This window comes from Phycodurus eques, chromosome 20, assembly GCF_024500275.1.
Source record: "Phycodurus eques isolate BA_2022a chromosome 20, UOR_Pequ_1.1, whole genome shotgun sequence".
Taxonomy (NCBI): Eukaryota; Metazoa; Chordata; class Actinopteri; order Syngnathiformes; family Syngnathidae; genus Phycodurus; species Phycodurus eques.
This window is the reverse complement of record NC_084544.1, coordinates 3,013,584-3,036,638: the sequence shown is the minus strand read 5'-3', so window position 1 is coordinate 3,036,638 and position 23,055 is coordinate 3,013,584. Positions and strand designations below refer to the sequence as shown.

Genomic DNA, 23,055 nt, shown 5'->3' with positions numbered 1-23,055 from the left:
ATTCATGCGTTTTAATAAAAAAAACCTCCACACTGCCAAGAAAAAGGCACCCGTAAAATGCAAACTGGACGACTCAAATGTGGCGTTAGCTACTTCAAATATGATGAGAGAAGCGGGTCACCAGACCAGGAAAAAAAACTCAAAATTCAAGTCATGGTATGATATCGCCGTTTCATACTGCAGGAGATGTTTCTCGGTCGAATAGGAAGAGAATGAGATTAAATTAGGAATAAGCGCAGACGGTCCACGGTGGTGAGAGGAATTGATGAAGTGGGGTACGGAATCGGTGAAAAAGAAGCCCACGGCGGGGAATTATCTCAGACAATGTTGAATAGAGGAGCATCGGCGGGAGAGGAGAACAAATAAATAAATAAACCAGCAGAGGCAAGAACCTAATCACATTAACAGCGAGTAGAGGGCGGATGGAGAGTGGATAGAAGGGTGGGGGTACACCGCCAGACGAACTCCGATTGGAAATCAAGTCTCGTTCTGAGAAGCTGGAAAGGTCAGCGTGGACGGCGAGTGCGTGTGTGTGTGTGTACTTAGCAGGTTGAGGCCACAGGAGAGCCCAAGGTCTGCAGAGCACACAAGGTCGATAGTGCATTACAGAGAGTGAGATACTGCTACGGAGGTTGTGTGTGTGCGTGCGTGCGTGTGCACGTACAAGGTTGCGCCTATTTATGTCTGCCGGGAGTCAACAAAAGCCTGTCGGTCAAGAGTGTACTTGTCGGACGAGAGTAGCGCCGGCGGCGTGGTTTTCTGCCAGAATGCGAAAAAAAATCTTGAGCGCAAATTTTGATCTTCTTGCGGCGTCCGGCGACTTGCGTTGGTCTGATAGAAACCCTGCAACACTTTTACACCGCTTGTTAAAATCTGGAGTTATCCTACTTTTTGAATGGGTTCGGTATAAATGGCAGCGCCAAGTAATACGGGAACCAGGTCAGCATCGAGAGATCAGACGCCGGAATGGGATTGTGTCGTTTGACATGACAATTGCTTATTCTACGAAAGGCTGCCGTGGAAAGCAATATGTTAATATCAGACGCATCTAATAATCGGAATGTGGGATGCGACGTTGCCATGTCAAACAATAGAAAACGGAAATATGCCTCAGAATACGCACTCCCGGTTGCCTAACTGATTACCAGTAGTTTATTATCATGGCCTAAAAGCATTCTAGCTTACAGATTTGGGAAAAGAACAGATCCACAAAGATGCTAACGTAAATGTGGACTGGATGACGGGATCCGCGATGACAGGGAGGACGACGTTGGGCCAAGGATTCTGGCTGCGGCGGACTTGGACATCTTGGTTCCAAGACGACAGACAACTCACCAGATGTATAAAAATAAATAAATAAAAAAAAATAAAAACCAAAGACAAAAGTGCAGGAACAAGTGCATTTATTACTTCTAAAGTTGTAAATTCTTCAAGGGTGAACATCCTCAGATGTCTGATCTGCTAACATGGAGCGTAAACAAACCTTCTGACGCTTCATTTCATCATCAGCCTATGGGGCTGAAGAACGAGCTGTCGCCTTCACCCGAGGAGCGCTGGCGAATCACCACGTAAACTTGAGGCCGTCTGGGCGTTGTCGTAAAAACCTTTTGTATGGCGTAAGCGAGCGCATTAAAACGCCGCTGGATTTATGGTCCCACATTTTATTGGGCCCCCGAAACGACTGCGGCCAATTTGGCTCTTTATAAAATCCGGAAGCTTGGAGTCAAGGACGCCGTGCTTTGATATGGTCCAGAATCTGATATTTCAAAGTCCACATTCACCTCATTTGCCAGACGGGGAAGAGAGAAGGAACACAATGATAGATTTCTGTAAATTCTTACAAATCCAAGTCTCGCATACAGACTGACTGGAGTGTTAAGTATGTTTGTAGTTTGGGGTGGGGGGGGATAGTTCCTGTTTGATTAAACCAGAGGATGACGAAGATAACAAAAAAAAAAAGAGAAGCTCAGCTGCGTAAGCTGCTTTTGCTGTATGGTTCTTCTTTCTTGCAAGAATATTAAATCGTCTTTAAGCTTATCCAGGTCTCCTAGATCTTAAGGAAGTCTTTTTAACTCTTAACAACCATAGACCGTGAGGAAGCCCGACTTAGACTTCGAAGTGCCTGCCAGGGTGTAAGGTTGCAACGACTACTCGCATCGCAAACAATTAAGCTCCGGCGACACGTCTTGTAAAAAGACTGACAGTTATTTAGATCCGCTATCAGAATCTTAAGCCGCCTGAACCCCAAGTACCATTTTCATATCCAGCTAATGTACAAAAATCACCGGAAATCCTTTCTTTGTCATTCCGCTGCAGCTCTGATCCATTAAGTTCGCCGATTCATGACAACACGCGGAGGCTAATAATAACACCCGAAGACGCACTTTAACCGAAGCCTGCTTTGTTCTCCTGACATCACAACGGCCTGACAGAAACAGCTAGTCTGGGAAATACCTCCAGGGGTTTCCTCGCTCACATCTGGAGAGACCGCAACAATGTTTTAAGAAGGGGTGGCCGGCTAACAGTCAAGGGAAAACATTTAGCTGACTCAGAACAGTGTCGGTGGCGACGAGACAGTCATAAAAATTTCCCACGGAGACACATGAAGGGGGGGGTTCTGACTGTAGTCGGCTGAGTCATTCTGACGGCAGGAATCTTAAGGAGTTCAACTGTGGTGCTGGCTGATAATTGCGGTGCCTGAAAACCGATGTCATATCAGTTTCGCTGCATTTGACTGCTGCCTTTTCTTACTGGCTGATAAATGTCAGCCTCAATAACTTCTGGACTATCGTAATTAAAAATGACATGATGAAGTCACTCTGGTTAGTAGAAAGGCAACGAAATGACGCCAATTTGGAAAAGCTGTGCAAAGTCGAGCCCAGAAAAACAAAGGTTCAGTTCCTTGCAGGGCAGAAAAGTGGAATGAAAACGTATAGAAAAGTAAATATTTGAGACGATGCAACAGCTTTAACATCTTTATAAGAAAGCGCAAGATCAATAGTTTGTCTTGTTTTTAGGGAAATTAATGTTCAGTGTTGTTTATTTGGTGATGCACTGCCGTTCAAGTTTGCGTGACGATGCCGCAAACTCAAATGAGTTAACGAGTCTGGCGTACCACCTAAAGCAGACCACAAGCCTTGACGAGATGGATGCAGCGCTGCGCTGTATTTGGTTACAGTCTATCACCTAATAGGTCCCGTGTGGGAACACGGTGCACCTCTGTTCCGTGTGGAAAAATTCCAACTCAAGTACCGTTACACCCCTAGCATGCGTGTCTAACGTACGGCATCAATGAGCCTTTGGCCGGGAAATCGGGACTTAATTCCAAGTCACTGCAGGGATTCTTCAAAGTCGGCAGCACATTTCACTTAGCCTCCATTTAAATGATGCGGAAAAAAGAAAAACTGTGTGCACGCTCGAGCAGCAAGAACGAGTCTCCCCGCCCCCCCAAAAAAAATGTGCGGGGCATTCATCACTTGAACAGCCTTAACAACTGCGTACACTTGTGTCGACAAAAAGGTCACCGGGAGCGATCAATCACAGTGCTGTGAGGCCTGCCCTCCCCTGTAGAAAAATCTTGCCCGAGCAAAAAATTAATCAATCTTAATCTATCGCCTCCCTTTCATTCAGCGTTGACGGCGCGAGTGGGAGGAACGCTGAATCAATAGAGGTGTGAAACGTGTTGACAATGGTGTTGGGTAAGGTGTTGTTTATGCACAGACGGCGACATTCCTGTGATGAACCGAGTGTAAAGGAAACCACGACGAAGACTGGAGGGAAATCAGCAGACAAGCTCCCAAAAAGAAGGAGCTCCACCGGGGCCAAAATATCCACATTTCGGTTGCTATGTTACTTCTTTTTTGCATTTTCGGCATAAATCATAGCACAGCTTCTTCCGAGGATGCTTTGCTTTGTTAGTATCAGTACATTAGCATTCCAAGTTAAATCACCGATTACCGATGCTTCCCGGCCGCGAGTTGATTTTTCGACCCCCTAACTAATTCACCGCTGTGGATGTTTATATTTGTCAAATGGAAATCCGAGCGTTTGCAGCAGAGGTCGCCAACCGGGTCGTCAGTACCGGGCCGCACAGATGGAAACTTGTTTTCTCCACTTTTTCGGTCAGAAAGCGACGTTTGTGAAACCAACCTATGTTCTGCTGCTGATTATTCGAGAATGGAAAAGGGCTAGAGACTAACTTTTTTTTTCTGGTGAAAGAAGAGTCTCCTCTATCTTTTGGTAGGTTCCGTGCTTCTATTGTCACAGAAAACCTTCTGTGGATCTTGACAGATTTAAAACGACTGGCAATGGGCAATGAATGAGTTAAGTGTAAGCGGATATTTGGACACCTGATGATCTCTCTCATCACACTGGTTGGAAATCGCTGCTTGAGGCCACACCATACCACACCTCGAAAACTACAACTCACATGAACATGAACCTCAACCAAGCCTAGCAGAAACATTTTAATTAGTATGGCGTGCACACTGGAGACAGGCTGAGAGTCTGTGTCTGCACACTACCGGAAGACCCGCCGGAGCGCTACCACCCGTAACATCTGTTATTGAGGTTCCTTCTCGCTGGCTCCTCTTCTCGCACTCCCTTCCACGCAAACATCTGTTCACCCGCCCTCCATCTCCCGTCACACCTGCTTCGTTCTTACCTCCTCCCACCACTAGCTTCAACGCCCCATCATCATCTTATCAAGCGACAGTCAGTGAGCAGCTGGACCACCACCAGGCTGGGATATTTTCCTCTTTGTGCACCCCCACCCCCGCCCCTTCCCCTCTTTCTTCTCCCACTCCTAAGTGGTGGGTTTGTGCGGTGAAGGGAGCAGGGATCCATTCGACTTCCAAAGAGCCACACAAACCACATGAGGAGAAAGCGAGGACGTTTCTTTTTTGTCTTGCCTTCCCACATACAACATTGTTTTCCCACACTGTCAATCCCGTCGTGTTCCCACTCGATGATGCTAATCGCATGAGAGAGGGATTCTTGCGGCAGAAGAAAACATGGGAGTTGGAATGCTGAGAGGACTGTTAAAAGAGTCTTTCGCACCCAAACGTTTGTGACTGCCTGAACCCAACGGTCGGAACAAGAGATGCTGATAAAAATCGGACGTTAGCTATGGGAAGGAAATTAAGGGGGAGAAAATGGGAGCGCTGCAGCAAAGCGAAGAACGCGGAGTACGATATCCTAACGTACAAAGCTAAAGCACAGCAACAGGCCAAGCTAACATTAGCATGAGAGGATTTATTTTTATTTTTTTTATGTTGAATTTCTGGATTCACTATGAAAGTAATGCCATGAGGACTTTATTATTTAATTAAAACAACATTATCTCTCAAAAGAACAGGAACATTTTTTTGCGCAAGATTTACTTTCTAAACTAGTGACAAGCTGTATAATACCTTATTACAATTTTTACGGGAAGCAAATACTTGAAGCAAGTCAAATGCTCCGACACAAAAACTGCCCGGTAAAAAGAAACCTCTTGGCAGGCAAAGAACAAGCATATTTCGCCTGGGTTAGGTTTCGGTTTTTGTGGCACGTAATCCCCACTGATCGAGTTTCAGGAATAATACCTGGTCATACCTGTAGGCGTTACCGAACAATGCTAACTAAAACTAGCAGACATTCCAACGGCTTCTTCCCTCTTGCCATTAACTTCTTAAACAGTTAACTTACAATTCCATTGGAACCTGCTGCCAATTTTGCTGTGTTGAGTTCGTTGTCACATTTCTGTGGGGCCAATTATACGTTACTCGTGCACTCGCTGTAGTAGTCTCGCCACGCTGCACTATTTGCAGATCTGTTGTTGGCGTCTGCAGGTTTGCGCCCTTGCGTCATGTTTTTCAGACACTCCACCATCTCGGCAATTCAATTCATGTCAATTCTCTGGTTAATCCTGAAACAAGGGTAAATTCTTGGTTCTCCTACGCTAAAATTACATGGGATGCATTTCCTGGCAGCAGAAACCGTGGAGTGCTTTTTGTAAAATCCTCAATGACGTGCTAGAGAGCTTTCCATGACATGTACTGTACGTCATTGCAAAACTGCACAAAAAAAAAAAAAAAGTCACTACTTCCTGTCAGTAAAGTCAAGCAGACGCGAGGGCGAAAGTGTCTCAATGATGACTAAGCTCAGTCATACGACCCAAGAGGTGTGGCCACCTTCGCTTTTCTTGACCATACAGTGCTTTTCGAGCAGAAGGATCGCGCGCCATCGCTTGAGTACCAGGTATCTCCGGCCTCCCAGTCCCCCACTGGCTTGAATAATTAACTCACTCCCTGTTTATCCTCCAGGCTTATTCGCAGTCGCTGGACCGTAGGCTTCATCCCTTTTAAAGTCCTTCAGGTTTTGGGTGGAAAACAGCAGGAAGAAACGGGAACACACTCAAAAGCCGCCGTGCTTTCTCCTCGTCTGCGTAAAACGTTTGCGGTTCACTGCGTCTCGTGCAATCTGACAAATCTCTTGTTACAGAAAAAGAAGGATTCCTGCCACAGATGTTTTTAAATGTGAGCACCGTTTGAGGAAATGGTGAGAATGAGACAAACATGACGAGATCCAACTAAAATTTGTTGACGCTGGTAGACCACCAATTAAGGTTTTTTTCCCAAAACGATCTAAAATATATATTTTTTTACGGAATGTTTCGTTAAGTGTTTGTTAACCATCGTTGATCAAAATGTAAAAAGGACAAAACCTTTAACTTAAGACATCATGTAAACGATGTGATTTCATAGACTCAGCAGTTAAAATGTGTGTGTAAAAAAGACCAGTCACGTGTAAAAAAAATAAAATCAAATAAAAATATTTTAACACCAAATTTGATGACAAGCGACGACACATTTGGAGTCTCAGTAATTCAAATGTGAGTCCACTTAAATTCTTCTCACTTTTGTAATAATTATTCCCCCCCAAAAAAACGAACTAAGCTTAATGTTTACCATCATTCTCGCATCTCAATTGATGTCATCAATGACAGCGGCCCGTCTGATTAGTGTCCACGAAAAGCCAAAGAAAAAGAGCGGAAATAATGCCTGAGGTCTTGCATGACGTCAATGCTAATTTTACTTTTTTTTTTTTTTTTTTATATATATAAAGGCAACAATATCTTACGTGTACGTGGTGGTTAACCGGTGTTTATATTAAAAACTAAAAAACAACAGACGGTTATTCATGTTAACGATGTGATGCAAATTATGTGATTTGGGTCGTCATTGTGCCTCAAGTTAAACGTTTTAACATAATCATCATACAAGCGTAACAAGATGATAACTGCAGTAAAAAGAACGTCGAAACGTAATGTCGAGAGGCAACACGTATGGACTCTTACTGATGGAAATTAAAGTCTGCTTTAACGGAAGTTCCATGACTTTGTCTTATCATTTCTTAAATGTGTTGGGAAAAGAAATGAGTTAGTGACGCTAAAAAAAGCACCAACAAGCAAAGGAAAGTTCAACAATTCACTCACATTAAAACCCTGAGCACTTGTGTGACATCTATGCACAACACTTACATTTTGTGTGACTTAAGATAACTTTGTTCTAAATCCGATTTGTCGGACCTCGTGGACTGATTCCATCCACTTTCAACATTCTTAATCATCAGACAAGTGTAAAAAGAGGTAAATGGACCACGAAACATAAGAACACTGATAACGCACGACCAGCATGACGTCTTACTGCTTGAGGTACGTAAATGTTTTGAAATGGGTTTCGCAAAACGCCAAATTAATCCAATCATGAATTTGTGCCATTGTCAAAGCCAAAGAAAACGATCAACGCAAGCACAGGATTACTACTCGAGATCTCGTGTGACGTCAGTTTGTAATTGGAAATTTTCAGACACAATACACTATTTTCAGGTCGTTTGGAAGACAGTGTCGTAATGGGTCTTAGCTACTTCCCGATCGATGTTGATCGACGCAACTGGGAGCTAGCGGCGTTGTGTTATTGTATTGGCTAGGCCCACTCATTTGGATGGTCTCGAGGGGGAAGGAGAAAGGGGATGTGCTCACAGGTGCACAGAGGGTTAAAAATGGGATGGGGGGGGGGGGGGGGGGGGAGAGACTCCATATGCAAGGCATGTTAACATTTAACAGTGTGTTATTAACACGTATACACCTCGCTGTTTTATCGCCTTTGAACCTGTACACGCGTTAGTTCCACTTCCACGAACGCACACTCACTCTCTTAGCGTACGTGCAGGCTCGGCGGCCATTACGGCTCCAGTTTCACTTCCCATTAGCCATTCAGACGCATGACAAAACCCAGGAGGGGGGAACGAGCCTTCCAGCCTCTGCCAAGGCCCTCGCATTAGTCACTTGCAGATACGCAAACGCCAACGCACGACACAAAGAGACGTAGCCCCGTGGAGGAGTCACTTTGGGATGTTTTTCCAAATGGAGGATTTTGATTGATTAAATGCTAATTTCTTAAAATCTGGAATGAGCATGCAAATATTTGTCAAGCCATGAAAGTATAATCCCGGAATTGGATTCGCCACAGCGCATCTCGGGAAAGCGACAGCTTCCACTAAATGGCATCACCGCCCTTACCCAACCCCAGGTGAGCCGTCAATCCAATTGTATTCTGAGTCAGCCCGCCAATCAGACAGCGGCACGGGGAGAGAAACCATCTCGGATTGGCGCAGGATGTCGGCCGTGCCCTAACAACAGCGGCTAAATGAATGGAATTCTTTCTCCCGCTCACACGTGGCCCCCGGGCCGCCTAAAGTGTGCCGTTCCATTCTGGAATCGTCACCGGCCCCCAGTCCTCCTTCTTTTCCCTCCTGCTGTCAGTCGAGTGCCGACGTTGTCACTCGCCATGACACCGAGCGGGATTCCGCGTAGATTTGGCAGAGTTCAGGCGAGTTCTCGGTGGAAGTGGAATTTACACACGAGTGCCCACAAACACACGCTTGCACAAACACGCACGCACACGAGCCGCTCGGCTCGGGTTGAACGAGGTCTCTCCGCTGACCTACTTCTTCGCCAAACGCCGAGCTCACGCGACAAATGCCGCCGCTGCAGTGAATGCTCAGGGTTTGTCGACGGAGGCTCCGAACCTCTCGGGGGGTGGGGTGGAGGGGGCCTGATGCAACCCCTGCAAACCCAACCTCCTCCAAAAAAAGAGCCCCCCCCATGTGAAATGGAGGTGTTAACAGGCGGCTACAAGACAGCCATTTTGACTGAGAATTTAAAACAATTATTATAATAATAATTTTTAAAAAAGCATGCACGGTAGGTTGATTGAAGACTAAACTGCCCGTAGGTGTCGGGCAGTTTAGCTGCCCGAAGCAATGCTGGGATAGGCTCCGGCGGCCCGCGACCCGAGTGAGGATAGGCGGTAAAGAAAATGGATGGATGGATTAAAAAAAAAAGGTGGGAGTATGCCCTAAAACTGCATTTGTTCCAGTGAGTGACATCACGAGCAACTCTGTCCCGCAATCAGAAAAAACCTGTACTGCGACTTTGCGACTACCTCCGAAGGAGCAGCAACACTCTCGGCTCGATTTGTACTCCGAATCCAGTTTGGTGCCGTTCATACGGAACAGCGACACTGTGGAAAAGACGGGGGAAAAAATTCTTTTCTGTGGTACCACACTAAATGTCTTCAAGCTAAAGCTATAAATGTTTTGATAGTGAAAGCAGTGTCAGGTTTCAGCCTCCAAAGGGAGCGAGCGGGGTTTCAGGTGATTTCCGGGTACAGTACACTTTTCCGTTGGATCAATACAGTGCGAGATTACAGTGCGGAGCGAGGTCACGGAACGTTTGAGTTTCGTATCGTGGGCGGAAAACAGGTGAGCGTGTGAAAAGGAAAGAAAGTGAGAGGTACTTCCCTGACGAAATTTTAGGTGAACAAAAACAAGAGCACAAAACGGAGGCGGGAGACGTAACTTGATGAATCATCCGCCATTGATCAACAACGCGGCAAGTGACAGGCAGCACCATAACGCAATCTGCCTGAAAATCACATTCCCATTCCGGTGACATCTCTCAACAAAAAGGCAGGATAAATCTCAAGTGTGCTCACTTCAAGAATCGAACAAAGAATCGTTTTGTTTTTTTTACAGCTGCGACATCGTCTGGACGGAGTGCGATTGATTTAAAGTCTTTTACGAGCTGCCAGATGCAGGTGCTGCGAGGAATTCCCAGGCCGCTGCCTTCACCGCTCACTCCAGACCCCAAACCATAATAAATGTCACAGGGGGTCTGCCAAAATTCAGGGTTATGTTGTGCACTAACAAACAGAACCAGGACGTGCCTGTACTACAAGCCCGATGTGTTCTTATTTGTAGAGAGGCACAGTTTCAGGGTATTACACTGGGGGGGGGGGGTGACAATGCCCTGCACGTGGGTGCACGGATTCAATTATTTGCAGAAAGACTGTTTTAAGTCTTTGGCAGCACTCGCAGACACGTTCACACAGCTGTTGCAGCTTCCCGCATTTGGATTTTCTGGCCGCGGAGACGTCAGCATGACAGCGACATTTGCGGCACGGTACAGTGAATCTTGGGTTTTTAAAACTTCTCACTCCGGTGGCTTCCCGCCTCTGGTAGATGACAAATTTGCTGGTCAACTTAAAAACTCTCAGCAAACAGGGACAGGTGACAAAATCCCAGGTATACTGTTACGTCAATTTACCGGGAACCCAGCATACAGCGAGCAACGGACAGTTCTGTGTAAAACTAAGACAAGCAAAGCAAATCCCAAGACACGACGCGTTTCTAAGGCCCAATTTGACCTTTAATTAAATATCTGCCACGTCACTCCACTTTCCGATCGTCTTATTGCGATCATGCTCATTAATATCGCAAGCTTGACCCCCTCGAGATATCAAACCTGCTCTGGTAAACATCGCTTCAGAATCGCAAACAAAGTTCAGAGACCCAGCGGATAAATTTCAGCCCGCCAGATGGGCAGCAGGCGAGCTAAATGGTTGCGCAAAAGCTCAGAAAACAACAATCAGGGAAGGATAATACTGGCGCGTAAACTAAGAGAAGATGGTGTTTTCAGAGATTGTCCGCCCGGAACACAAATTTGCACATTTGTACCTCTGTCTGAGGTACCAGAGGGAGGGGGCAGTCGAAAGATAAACTTCGGCCAACAACAGAGTGATCCAGTGTACAATTTGAGCTGCCGGTCAAAAACTCACCAGGAAAGGGTTAAACGTCAGTCTGGGGCTGAATGCACACTAGCGGGTAGATAAGATTACCGGTCAGGTGAATGCTTGCCAACGCAGACAGCGAACAGGAAAGACAGGACCTGGCCGTGAGGGTCTGGCGACGACGGAAGGGCCCGAATCTACGCCCAAACGAGTCCGGGCATTAAGCTCTTATCTCCTGGGTTGTGAAAACCAAATGAGATTCTTACCTAGCGCGCGCAAAACTCAAAAGTACCACCCAAGTAGTTATGATGAGAGTTTTGCTTCGGTTGATGTAACCCGCGTCATTGACCGATTTAACTGTTATGAGACGGACAGTTACACTATTTTTGGCACATTGTGCGCAAAAAAAAATAAAATCACATTTTGACTCGCCGAGCCACGCACTGCTACATAAATAAATACAAAGTTATTTTTGCATATGAAAAACAAAAAAGCTTATCAAGCCCTGGCATCCCCATTTGCATAACAAATCCTCAAACTGAACAAACCTTAATGCCATGCTTCGGCAACATTCTGTATCATAAAGCCGCGCCATTTGACATCACCTATTGGTTCTGGATACCAGCTTCCGATGAAGGCTCAAATCATGAGTAGGAGTTTCAAATACGAGCCTCAAAATTGCAGCTTCAAACTAAAACGGATGACGTCTTGTTCAATTTCTTACATGGGTCCTTGAGAGTTTTTGGTAGGCCCAGTTTATTATAAACATGGCCAACCTATTTCACGTTGATCGGCGAAACTGGTGTGAAGGACTTTCCGAGAATCCCGGACCTAGTCATCAAAGTCTGATGCCATACTCTGACCACATTACATGGCGTATGGCAAAAACAGTCATACTTTAGTGGCAGCCATTTTTCCAAAAATACTTGGTCCCAATTGGGGCTCGTTTGGTCAAATTCCGTAGCAGGAGTTAGTCAAAGTATGAGCCCTGGAATTCACCAGAAACGGCAGCTTCGGAACAAAATGTCTTGACTTCCTGTTACATTGCGTGCATGATTCCTTGAGAACTCTGTGCACGTCCTGTTATGATAATGCCCATACAGTTTCGCATTAATCCGTGGATGTTGCACAGCCCATATATATATATATATATATTTTAAAAATAAAATAATAATAATATTCTGAAATTGTAGCTCCTCGTCCTACATGATAAATGCAAACTGTCTGGACTAAAAAGTACAGATTCGGATGATTTTATAAAACTTACAAGCACACAATCGAGCCACAGAATGAAGACGACTTTGTATTTGGATGGTATCTGGGGACAGTATTCAGCAATACGTGAATACGAGCATCGTTCTCCAGACCTCGATTTGTTTCTGTGGCGTTTGGCATGGCGACAGCATCTGTTGCAGTTTCTCAGTGTTAGCTCTAATTCGTCAATAGAAACTCAATCCAGCGCATGCTCGCCAGGTGCAGTGCGTTCATTTACCGCTCATTTAGCCCCCGTTGCGCTACCCCGAAAGCACATTTCTCCGTGTTCCGCCGTGTCCGACAATCTTAAACCTTTTAAAGCCCCGGTGTGTGTGCCGGTGTGACTGCAGATTACAGCGTAGCCGGAGAACGCTGTGAAACAAAGCCAGGGGCTTAGGCGAGAGGGGGTGGGTTCCAATGCTTAGGGACTTGCAGCATAAGCTCAGGAGTCCATTCCCTGGCACAATGCGGAGAAGAGGCAATTAAAGGAATGATTGTCACCTCTCAGCGCCAAGATAAAACCCTCAGACCTCACCAACTCCTCCCCTTTGTGCTACCCGACGTATTGTGCCAAGTCTCTAAAGGGGGCCCAGGGAAGAGAGACTTGCGGTATTACATTTACACGGTAACATCCTCAAATGTGTTTTTTGCATTTTTTTAAGCACCTGTCCTAAAGAATACTCTTCATAGGCATATGTATGGGTTCGGAATTTGATGTTAAGGAACGACACTCCGTCGAACGAGAAAAGCGACGAAAGCGCGGTGGGCTGCCCTTGTTGTTGTGACACGCGTCTTGTTTTCAGCGTTTTATGTTGACGCTGTCGTTTTCCAAACCTTTTAGTTTTCAGAAGGTCCATTCAGTCTTCAAAAACGTCATTGTTACATCCATGAAAAAGGACAATCGCTACGAAAATGCACAAAATATCCCATCTCCTAACCCAGGGGTGTCAAACTCATTTTTGTCTCGGGTCGCATTGTAGTTATGATTTCCTTCAGAGGGCCGTTAGAACAGTGAAATGTTTAATCACCAAATCATATTACCATTACACAACAAATGGAGGGATAACTAGTTTTGAAATCAGAAGACGAGGATAATAGTTTGTTTAAGTTACTGTAGAAGAAGGGTTTGGTAACAGAAAAATGCAATATCTCAACATTATTGTTTATTATTATGACAATTTGGAATTTGGGTACAACAGATTTGAGCAAAAAATAAATAAATCACAGAAGTTGACGAGCATGATTTGCTTTCGCGGGCCACACATAAAACGATGTGGCGGGCCACATCTGGCTCCCGGGCCTCGAGTTTGACACCTATGTCCTAACCTTATGGCACGTGTAAAAGAAAATGCTGGCTGTAAACAAAGAAAATCAACACATCGCTGGCATCCGTCGCTCTAATTCAATGCACTGCTTCCACTTAATTAAATTGCTCAACCTGCCACCGCACAGGCTTCGCTTGATTTAGTCGTCCGGCCGGGAGCGCTAATTAATGTATCGCTACTTACGTGGTAACCGTATTGTAAAAACGACTGTCAGGAAAGGCTGCGTCACAGCGTCCGCCTCTGTGCTCTGGATAAGCAGATAATAAAAGAATGAATGTCAGAATTGACTGCACAGTATAAATAATACGAAATACCACGATTTATGTTTCAGTGACTGCATTGCTAGGTTTGTTTACGCAAAGGTAGAAAAATGACTGTCCATGAGGGTGCAGCAATCTGGTGTCTGTGTGTTAGCAGCTTTAGCTTCAGAGAAAACCTGCGAGGAAAATGTCAAAACAATTCAAGGAAACAGAGGGCAATTTTACTACAGGAAACCCCCGCCCCTTTTCACAGCAACATTTTCCCACTTCGCATCGCTTGTGTGACTCACGCGACGATGCTAGCGACTTCCGCCGACGACCGGCGTCTGCCAGATCCGTTCAAACCGGAAACTGTCTAGTTTCAACAATACTATGTCACACTTGCACATCTTGTTTCTAATGTGTTAATGAAGTGCAATTATCCAATTTCCTCCCCACGTGCCGCTTTCGAAGAACGGCAACGAAGTTCACGTGAGGACTAATTGGATTAGGATTCCTTCCCCTCAACAATCGCAGATTGTCATTTTGGGGAAGATTCCATGTTCTTGCGGTTAACGCTGCACGCGGGAATAAGGACAAATGGTGGGCTACGAGAACAAGAACAACCCCAGATGGTCAGATTAAATGAGCGTGGTGTAATGCGCGGTTGAAATTGAAGCAGCTTCCCATTCCATTCTGCCATAACAAAAGTAAGACGATTATAATGGCACTCAGAGCGCCACCAAGAAACTCAACCACGCCGATCTCACAGTCACTAGGCTCCTACAGAACACATCGGTAGGTAAAGTAATATGTTATCATATTTGACGAATATGCCGCCACGTACTGCACCGCCCATTAACTTCAAAAGAGATAATGCGGTGGTACGACGTATAAAACTATCTACCCAGTGGGGAAACCAATTGATCGTTAATTCAGCAGCCTAAAATTAGCATTAACTGTTGAGAAATTGGGAGAATCCGAAGCTGGAAAAAAGTAAAATGTCAAACGTGTGAACCGGCTGTATCGACAATTCATTGCGAGAGCTACAGATACGATTGTACGACACGCGCATAAAACTCAGGCTACAAATACATGGAAAAATCCTAATCCCCAAATCTGCATCCTAGCAGTTTTGTGACGCTAATGGTAAACATCCACACACACTGACGGACACAATGACCATTCCTGGGGCTGAGGGGGGAAAAAAGGGAGTTGCGTTGAGAAGCGGTCAGTTAGCTACCTAGCTAGTTGAAAGTACCATTGACATTTGTGAAAACAAAAGACAAAAGATCATAGACGGGTTTGTGTTCGGGTTTAATGACGGGTAATTAAAATTTGATCCGTTTGCTTGACGTTGAAGGGATTTTCTTTACAAAAAGTCACCTGAAGGATGCCAAGTTAAAAAGTGACTCCATCATAACTACAACGATGTAATCAAGGCACATGCCCCATGCATCATTTGTACAAAACATACAGTAGCGACAGACAGCATTTTAGCAATACACTAGATGTTTTTATGAGAGGCAGCGCCGGCGAATCGATACACCCTCTTGTTGCCTCGTCCCCCGAGGCTTAATTCACGGAACGTCTTTGTCACAATAACGGAGGATCAGACGGCAGGGTGAAAAGGTAGCAGGTGTTTATTAAACGGATGCGGCACGACAGCTAGCAGTTTGTCTGGGAGATGGACGTAAAGGTCAATAGAAGCTAAAGTCGGATTAAAAACTCCAGCGTCCTTTTAGTCGGGTTTAATATGAAGCAATTACTTACACAGAGACGACCACATTCAAGTAAGATTAATTCATCACGCAAAGAAACTGCCAAGATCGCCAACGGACTCACCATGAGTGATGTGGGAGTCAGCAAACGACAGTGGAGTTGACTGTTGTTAGCTCAGGTTAGCCAGTCTGCACGTTGAGTCGCTTTGCAGCTAGTCTTTGAATGTGCTTATTACTACGCGTTTCTTTTGTTGCAGTTTGTTCAATAAAGTGATTAAAAGCACGGCCGTGTTTATCCTTGAATATCAAATTAGCCAACGATGTTTAACATTACCTTGTCATGCTTATGCTGTTGTGTCTACCAGTTCTGCTTTTTTTTTCTTCCCCATTTATTTTTTTAATGAAGATCTTTTTTTAAAGTGTGAAATGATGCCAAATTTTGAACATTGTCTGTCTACAACGCACTCTTTCCACCTGGCTCGGTGAACGGCAAAGTCGTGGCACAGACGCACAGATTTCTACGCACACACGGGGCCTTCTCAGGGCCTGACCAGCTGTCCCGCTCCCCCCGCCCCCAAGCTCCATCCACACCCACGGGAGCAGCAGCGTATAAATCACACGCTGGAATGAAGTCGTACATGACACGCACGCACACACACAAAAACTGGCCTTCCACACCTACGCCACCATTTCACTGCACTCACCTACACAGACTATGACGAAAACAACCACCCCCTTTAACAAAGACACACACAAATACATTTAGCCGCCTGTAAATGTTCCTGGGGCTGCCTTCAAAACTGGTGTATCGCCCATACAGCCGTGCAACTGAAGACCTTTGCCTGCGCCGGTGCGAGCGAGTCGGGAAAAGATTTAAAAGGTTGCAAACGGCCGATAAGGAGAGAAGGTCGCATTGCATACATAATAAGAGTGTCGCGCGGTGCGTGTGACGTAAGACAAAACTCTAAAACGGCCCTCGATCGGGGGATGGAGTCACCTCGTATAGAAGCAGCCTGACGGATAAATGCAGTGTTCTGTTACAGCAATTTTGTGGCTTATGGCAATGTCTTGTGTATTTAAAAAAAATGAAAGAAAAAAAACAACATCTGGACAGGCAGGATCTTCGTATGAAAGAGGCTACCAGTGGTAACTCATCTGGGATGTCACCTTCTGTGTTAAAAAGGCAGCTCTGGATGGCAACCATCAATTTTGTGGGATATCAGTGTGAAAGAGGCGAAAGGCATTATCTGGTGGCAGGATGCCACCTTTGCCGGGTTCTGTTTAAAAAAAATGAAAAGGAAATTGGCACAGATGGCTGCTGCATTTACAGCTACACCTCGGCAGGATCTGTGTGTGACAGACGCTACTGGTTGTGGGATGCCGCAGTCATTGGGTTTTGTGGGGAAAAAAAAAAAAATATATATATATATATATATATATTTATTTATTTATTTATTTATTTTTTTTTTTTAAATAAAACACCGGACAGCTTAATGCTGCATTTTGATGATATTTCTGCGAGAAAGAGGCCTTCTATTGATATCCGCTTATGGCTGAATTGGGGTCATAATCTGCGATATTAACCCATTCACTGCCATGGACGTTTAGATTTGTCGACTGGAATCCAACTGCTGACTGCCAACGACGCATATACAGTATTCGTCAAGTACATGGAAATATGTGAAATGCAGGTTTATAAAACACTGCAGATGTAGATGACAGATCCTCGTAGATGGCGGCATTGCGCTGCTTTGGATTTGAAATCAGCACAGTTTTTACACAGAAGATAAAGATTAGGAGGTGAACCTCTGCTTGTCACAATTATGAGGCAGAGAAATGCAAACACGAAAGTCAGAAAAGTTAAAGCACATGATAAATGATTATTTTGCCATCAAAAGTGCTTTCTCAGTCCTGTTTTTGCAAAAGCAAAAAATATTAGCCTCAAAGTCAGTGTTCTGCCTCAGAAAAAGCTCGTTTCCTTAACGTTTCGGCCAGAAACTGGAGTTTTTGGTGAAAACAGCATTTTCTACTGCTCATTACTAAAGAGCTGAAAATCTATTCTGGTGAAAGAAGAATCTCCTCTTTTTTTCTAACTTCCATGCTTCTAATGTCACAGAAGAAAACATTCTGATCTGCCAATATGCTAAAACGACTTGCAATATATGAAACTCTACTTTGAAAACAGCTGCCAGTGACCGACTTCACGGATTTGCGCGTTATCAGGTTTGCATCGAAACAAAGCAACCATTTTTTTCCCCCCTTGATGCCGTACAATACATGCTTTTAACTCATTGTGGTCACGTTTCTGTCATTCAAATGCGGTGCTGTCAGCACAAAAATACACCCGGTGGAAAATTAATGCATGTTTGCAAAGACCAGTCTCCACACTTTGCACTAATGTACATATATGGAAGGAAAACGCAGCGAAAGAACTGCTCCGCGAGTCAAGCAAAACATACGGAAAAGACGCCAACTCTTAGCCTTTCACCGGCTCCACGTGGAACATAAACACGAGTGCGGGCCAGTCAAATAAACAGGCAATAAAGCAGCGCTCCGCTTTTAGCTTGTGACGGTCGCCATGGTTATGAGGGCTTTGGGAGGGAGGGTAGGGGGGGCTGCTGCTGCTGCTGAAAAGCGAGCCCCCTCGCCATGTTGCGCACACGTGAGCATTTGCATTGAAACATAAGGTTAAATGAAGCGCGGCGAGGCTCGGGCACAGCGGAAAAGAAAACAACCCGCTGACCCTCTACCCGACGTCGAGAGGCCCCACATTTCATTTTGGACGTCCCCGAGAAGTGGGGAGATAAAGAGAGGAAGAAGGGGTGTGTGTGTGTGCGCGCCTGTGTGGTGGTGGTGGTGGTGGTGGTGTGGGGTGAGTTCGTGGGCCTTTTGCAACTCGTCACTCCGTCCGGCCCTCCTCTCTCTATTTTTGTTTCCTCGGCGCATTTTGGCCCTCATCATCAGCGGTGGTGCGCCTGATGAGACAAACACTGACAGCCTCTTTACATTTGCAAAGGCCCCTGCAGCAGCTGTGCTCGTCCCACACGCACGCACGCACACGCACAAAGTTGGAGTGTGAGGCTCCAGCTGAGGCCTACAGGAAGGCGCTCCCTCGGCACAAGAACAAGAAGGAAAAAACGGGCCGAAACTCGCCGTTCTTTTCCCCCACGCGTGGCGTACAACAACACCGCTGCTCGTTAACCCTCCGAGAGACGTACATTTTCCGTTAGCGGCTCGGTTGAAATAGCATCACGTTTTAAAGCCGGTCGAAGCCGCGACGGCGTTACTCCGATGGTACACTGGCGTGGAACCAGGAGTTCGGAACATTGACTATCAGCTGTTTTCAAAGCAGAGTTCTCCATATTGTCAGCCATCTTAGAGTATTTCGACTGACCTTTCAAAATATCAGCACAATATTGTGTTCTGTGACAATATAAGCACCAAAACCGACCAAAAGAAAGGATACACTTCTTTCACCAGGAGAAAAAAAAAGGTTTCGTTTCTCTAGCCTGCTGTCCTTTGGTAATCATCAGTCGAACGTGGTTTGGTTTCACCAAAAACATCGCTTTCTGGCCAAAAAGTGGAGAAAACAAGCTTGTTGTGGGAATAAGAACGTGTCAAGCAGAACGGTGACTTCAGCACCATTTTTTTTCTTCCTTCAGTTTTGGGACGCCTCAAACTACAAAACAACAAAAACAAGCCTGAGGAACGGCTTTTGATGGCAAAATCGTTTCGCTAAAGAAATACAACTAAGCTGCTGACTCGCCACATGGCTCGAGTTGAACATTGGTAGCTTTTTTTTTTTTTTTTTTTAAATGCTGTTCATCATTCCCTCCATATGCGGGGTCCACTGTACATCGTAGTACGTGGGGGGGGGGGGGAAAGTCAATACTGTTTAATGATTGATTTCCACATGGTCAAGAAACAGCCACTAAAAATGACCAAAACAAAGCTGGGGCCCAAATGTGTGACCTATTAATAAATCAATGACCATTACTTCCTACGGGGGAACAAAATGGAGGTGGCGCACGTTTCACTGTATTGGCTTTGCCTAGTTTGCTTTTATTAATCTTAACCAGTGATTTCATTACCAATAAAGACGCGAAGGTGTTTACGGGGTTCCGTAGGGGCGAGGGGGGGCTCGTGTTTGAGGGGAAATGGTTAAGCCGAGCGTGCATAATTGTCTCACGCTAATTAAGGGAGGGCACCGGGGGATGGCGGGTCGGGGGGGGTCAGTAGGGCCCATCTAAGAACCTGGATGGGGAGAGGGGGTAATAAAGAGGGGGCGTCCGGGGCTGCCCTTCCAGGTTGACACGGAAATTTCAGAGACCAGGACGTTCACTGACAGATTGAGGGATGCTGTCTTCACATTTTGTGGATTCGCTGCGTGAAACAGGCTAGCAGTCCCACCAAGTCTTGTACTCGTCATAACAAGACGTTGAGGTCATCAAATTATTGCGATAATGCCGCCTTTGCTGGGTTCTGTACAAAAAGGAACATCAAGCCAGTGTCACTTATGGCTACGATGAGGCAGTTTTGTTGGTCTCTGTGTGAAGAGGCTTGTCCGACAAGAATTTTACAAGTCACACCTAATTGTAGGATGCCGTGTTGCTGTGTGAAACCACACATAGCTACCGTGATATGCCTCCTTTGCTGGGTTCAGTGTAAAAGTCAAATGGCACTTTGCCATCTGTTACAACAATTTTGTGGTACAACTGTATGAAAGAGAAAGAATGACAACAACTAGTCTTCACTGGGTTCTGTGTAAAAGGGCCCAACTGTGTTTTGTGGCGCAATGGTTTTTCTCTGGGTAAAACGGGCTAACAACACTTTCCAAGTGTTTTTCCTCACATCAGATATTGGCATCAATTAACTATTACTGGCATGTTTCGACTTGAAACTTGAACGGGTTATTTACAGGGCATGAGGGGGAAACTATGCGGGCTCACTGTTTGAAAGGCTCATATTTATAATTAATGTCCAACAACTGGGGAAACGAATCATCTGACTGCTGAATGTCTCCTTCACTGGGCACACAAAGCCAGCTGCTGTTATGGCTGTGATGCAACTTTCTCTGAGAAGTCACATTTATTCGCTGGGTTCTGTATAAATAGTAAAGGCAGATAAACACTAGCTCTTGTTATGGCAATTTCACAGGATCTCTGTGTGAAAGAGGTTAACGATGCTCTGTATTCAGAGTTCTGTGAGGAAAAATCCAGAATCCAACTCGCTTCTTGTTGTAATTTTTCATAAATCTGTCTAAATAAATAACATATTTCCTCAAAGCCCATTCATCTGAACTAATATGGTTCACTTAATTGAAGTAGACGACTAAATGTACCTCTAAAATCATGTTTTCGTCCCTTTATGCTGACGAAGACGCTATTTGAACAGCGTTGTTGTTGAACACGAGCGTGCACTTGAACGCACCACTATCAACAACGCGTGCGTGTGCCCAGCAAACTTTAAATGGCCAAACGAGACGTGGAACACGGCGAAAAACACGGCAACTTGAACGCTCATCGACGAGTCGAAACACTACATTATTTCCGCAACACTTGCCATTTAAATGCAGCTGAGCGAAATAACCCACAGCACTATCGCCGGCGGCGTTACGTGCAAACAGAAAATGGTCGCTTTTCGTCACGTACGTGACCCCCCCCCCCCACCCCACGCCCCCAACCCCTTGCCGACCCCCTGCAATGCGACTCGTTTTAAAGAGTGGGTCACCACCCTAAAAAGCACAATTGACTTTAAAAACGCAACATTTTGTTGTCGTTTTAAGAAAGGAAAGAGAACGCTAGCAGGCTAACGGGCTTCGATGTTAGCTAGCTAGCTGGCGGAAGGTCACGCCAGTACCTGCCGGATTCAATTCGCCCCCCCCCCCCTCTACGGAAAAGGGGCTACCAAAGTGGGATAGCCACCTCCCACGGAACACACTTTGAAGTACGGGGTAAAGGCAGAGAAAAATGCTGATTTTGCGTGACCCCCTTCCCCCCCGCTCGCTCACTTTGACGAGGAAGGGGGCTTGTTAAAGGGACCACAGACGACAGCACGCTCGCTTGGAATTAAATTGAACACCCCTCCGTCGGTGTTGTTATCAGCAACATTTTCACCCTCCACAAAAGTCAGATAAGATAACGCGAAGAGACCCGGGGGGGCATGGCCGCCGATGCCGACGACTGGTCGCCCCCTCCACTAAAAAAAAAAAAAAAAGAAAAGGAAAAAAAAAAAAAAAAAGCGATCCCACAAAAAAGGCATTTTACCTTCAAATTAAAGCCACGTTGTGTCAATTTAACACACTTATCACTAAGTGAACACAATGTGGCCGGGCGAGGTCGCGAAACGAGCAAAGGTGTCCCAAAAAAGATCCCAAAGGCGACCGAACATTGAGGAAATGCTTGATTTGGACACAAAAATTGAGTAAAATGAGGGGTTTTAAACGGCACAATCCGCCTGCTGGGAGCTTCACCCCCACTCCTCCTTTCTTCCAGATGGAAGTTTTAAGCATTTAAGTGAGAAACTTGAAGTTGTACTTACGTATTTCTTCTGAATAATATTCCTTTTGGGTCGTTCTTTGCTCATTATGCACTTTCTCCCCCCCCCACCCCCAAGAGGAAAACTAGAAACGAGAGAATGGCCACATGAATGTCTCTCTTTCCCCCCCCCCCCGAGGAGCACCAGCAAATTTAAATCCCCGAAGAAGAGGAGAGAAGAAAAAAAAAAAGCACAATCCTTCCTTCCTTCGGCGTTTATCCTTCAAAGTGGGTTAAAACCCGGCAGAATGTTCCCGATGGAGCGCCGACGACGGACCAAAGGCGAACTCACTCGGGGGTAACATAGCCCAAACAATCGCAACATAACAATAAGTTCCGTTGGGCTGCTCAGGCTCGGATCCCGGGTCCTCTTTCACCATCGTCCGCCACCGCCGAGTTGCGTGTTTAAATCCCGCCGGGAGACAATAAATAAGGTTAATTACAAAACATGAATAATATACGTGTGTGTGTGTATATCTCATATAAAAAAAAAAAAAAAAAAAAAAAGAACGCTTCTTCTGTCCTCTCTCGCCGGAGCTTCGCTGCTGCGGTCGTCGCGAGAGCTTCTCCGGCGGCACTGCCGAGTCGCGTCCGAGCAGCTCCTTTCTTCCCCGGCGTCAGCCTATCACGACGCGCGGGGAGCAGCGGCAACTTCAAAATCCCTCCGAGGCGGCCCCACGCAGCGAAATAGCCCCCCGATGTAACTCTTTATCTGTCCACGGGTGGGTTTTGCGCTCCGGATTTACCAAACGTCTCGCTCCAAATGTGATTTTAACGCCGTTAACGAGAAATTGAGATTTTGGGTCAAGGGATCTGGGAAATCGGAGCATTTGGAGGACAATTGAACGCCCCTCAAAGTTAGAATT

At 45.6% G+C, this 23,055-nt stretch overlaps 1 protein-coding gene across 1 annotated transcript in view; it reads right to left on the bottom strand.

Moving 5' to 3' along the window:
- Nucleotides 1–22,320, bottom strand: part of jarid2b (jumonji and AT-rich interaction domain containing 2b) — a 71,196-nt gene extending 48,876 nt beyond the window's left edge. The window contains exon 1 of the mRNA XM_061665162.1: nucleotides 22,194–22,320. Coding sequence (XP_061521146.1) covers nucleotides 22,194–22,238 — 45 coding nt within the window. The 5' untranslated portion in view covers nucleotides 22,239–22,320. The remainder of the gene's footprint in view (nucleotides 1–22,193) is intronic.
- Nucleotides 22,321–23,055: the final 735 nt, after the last annotated feature.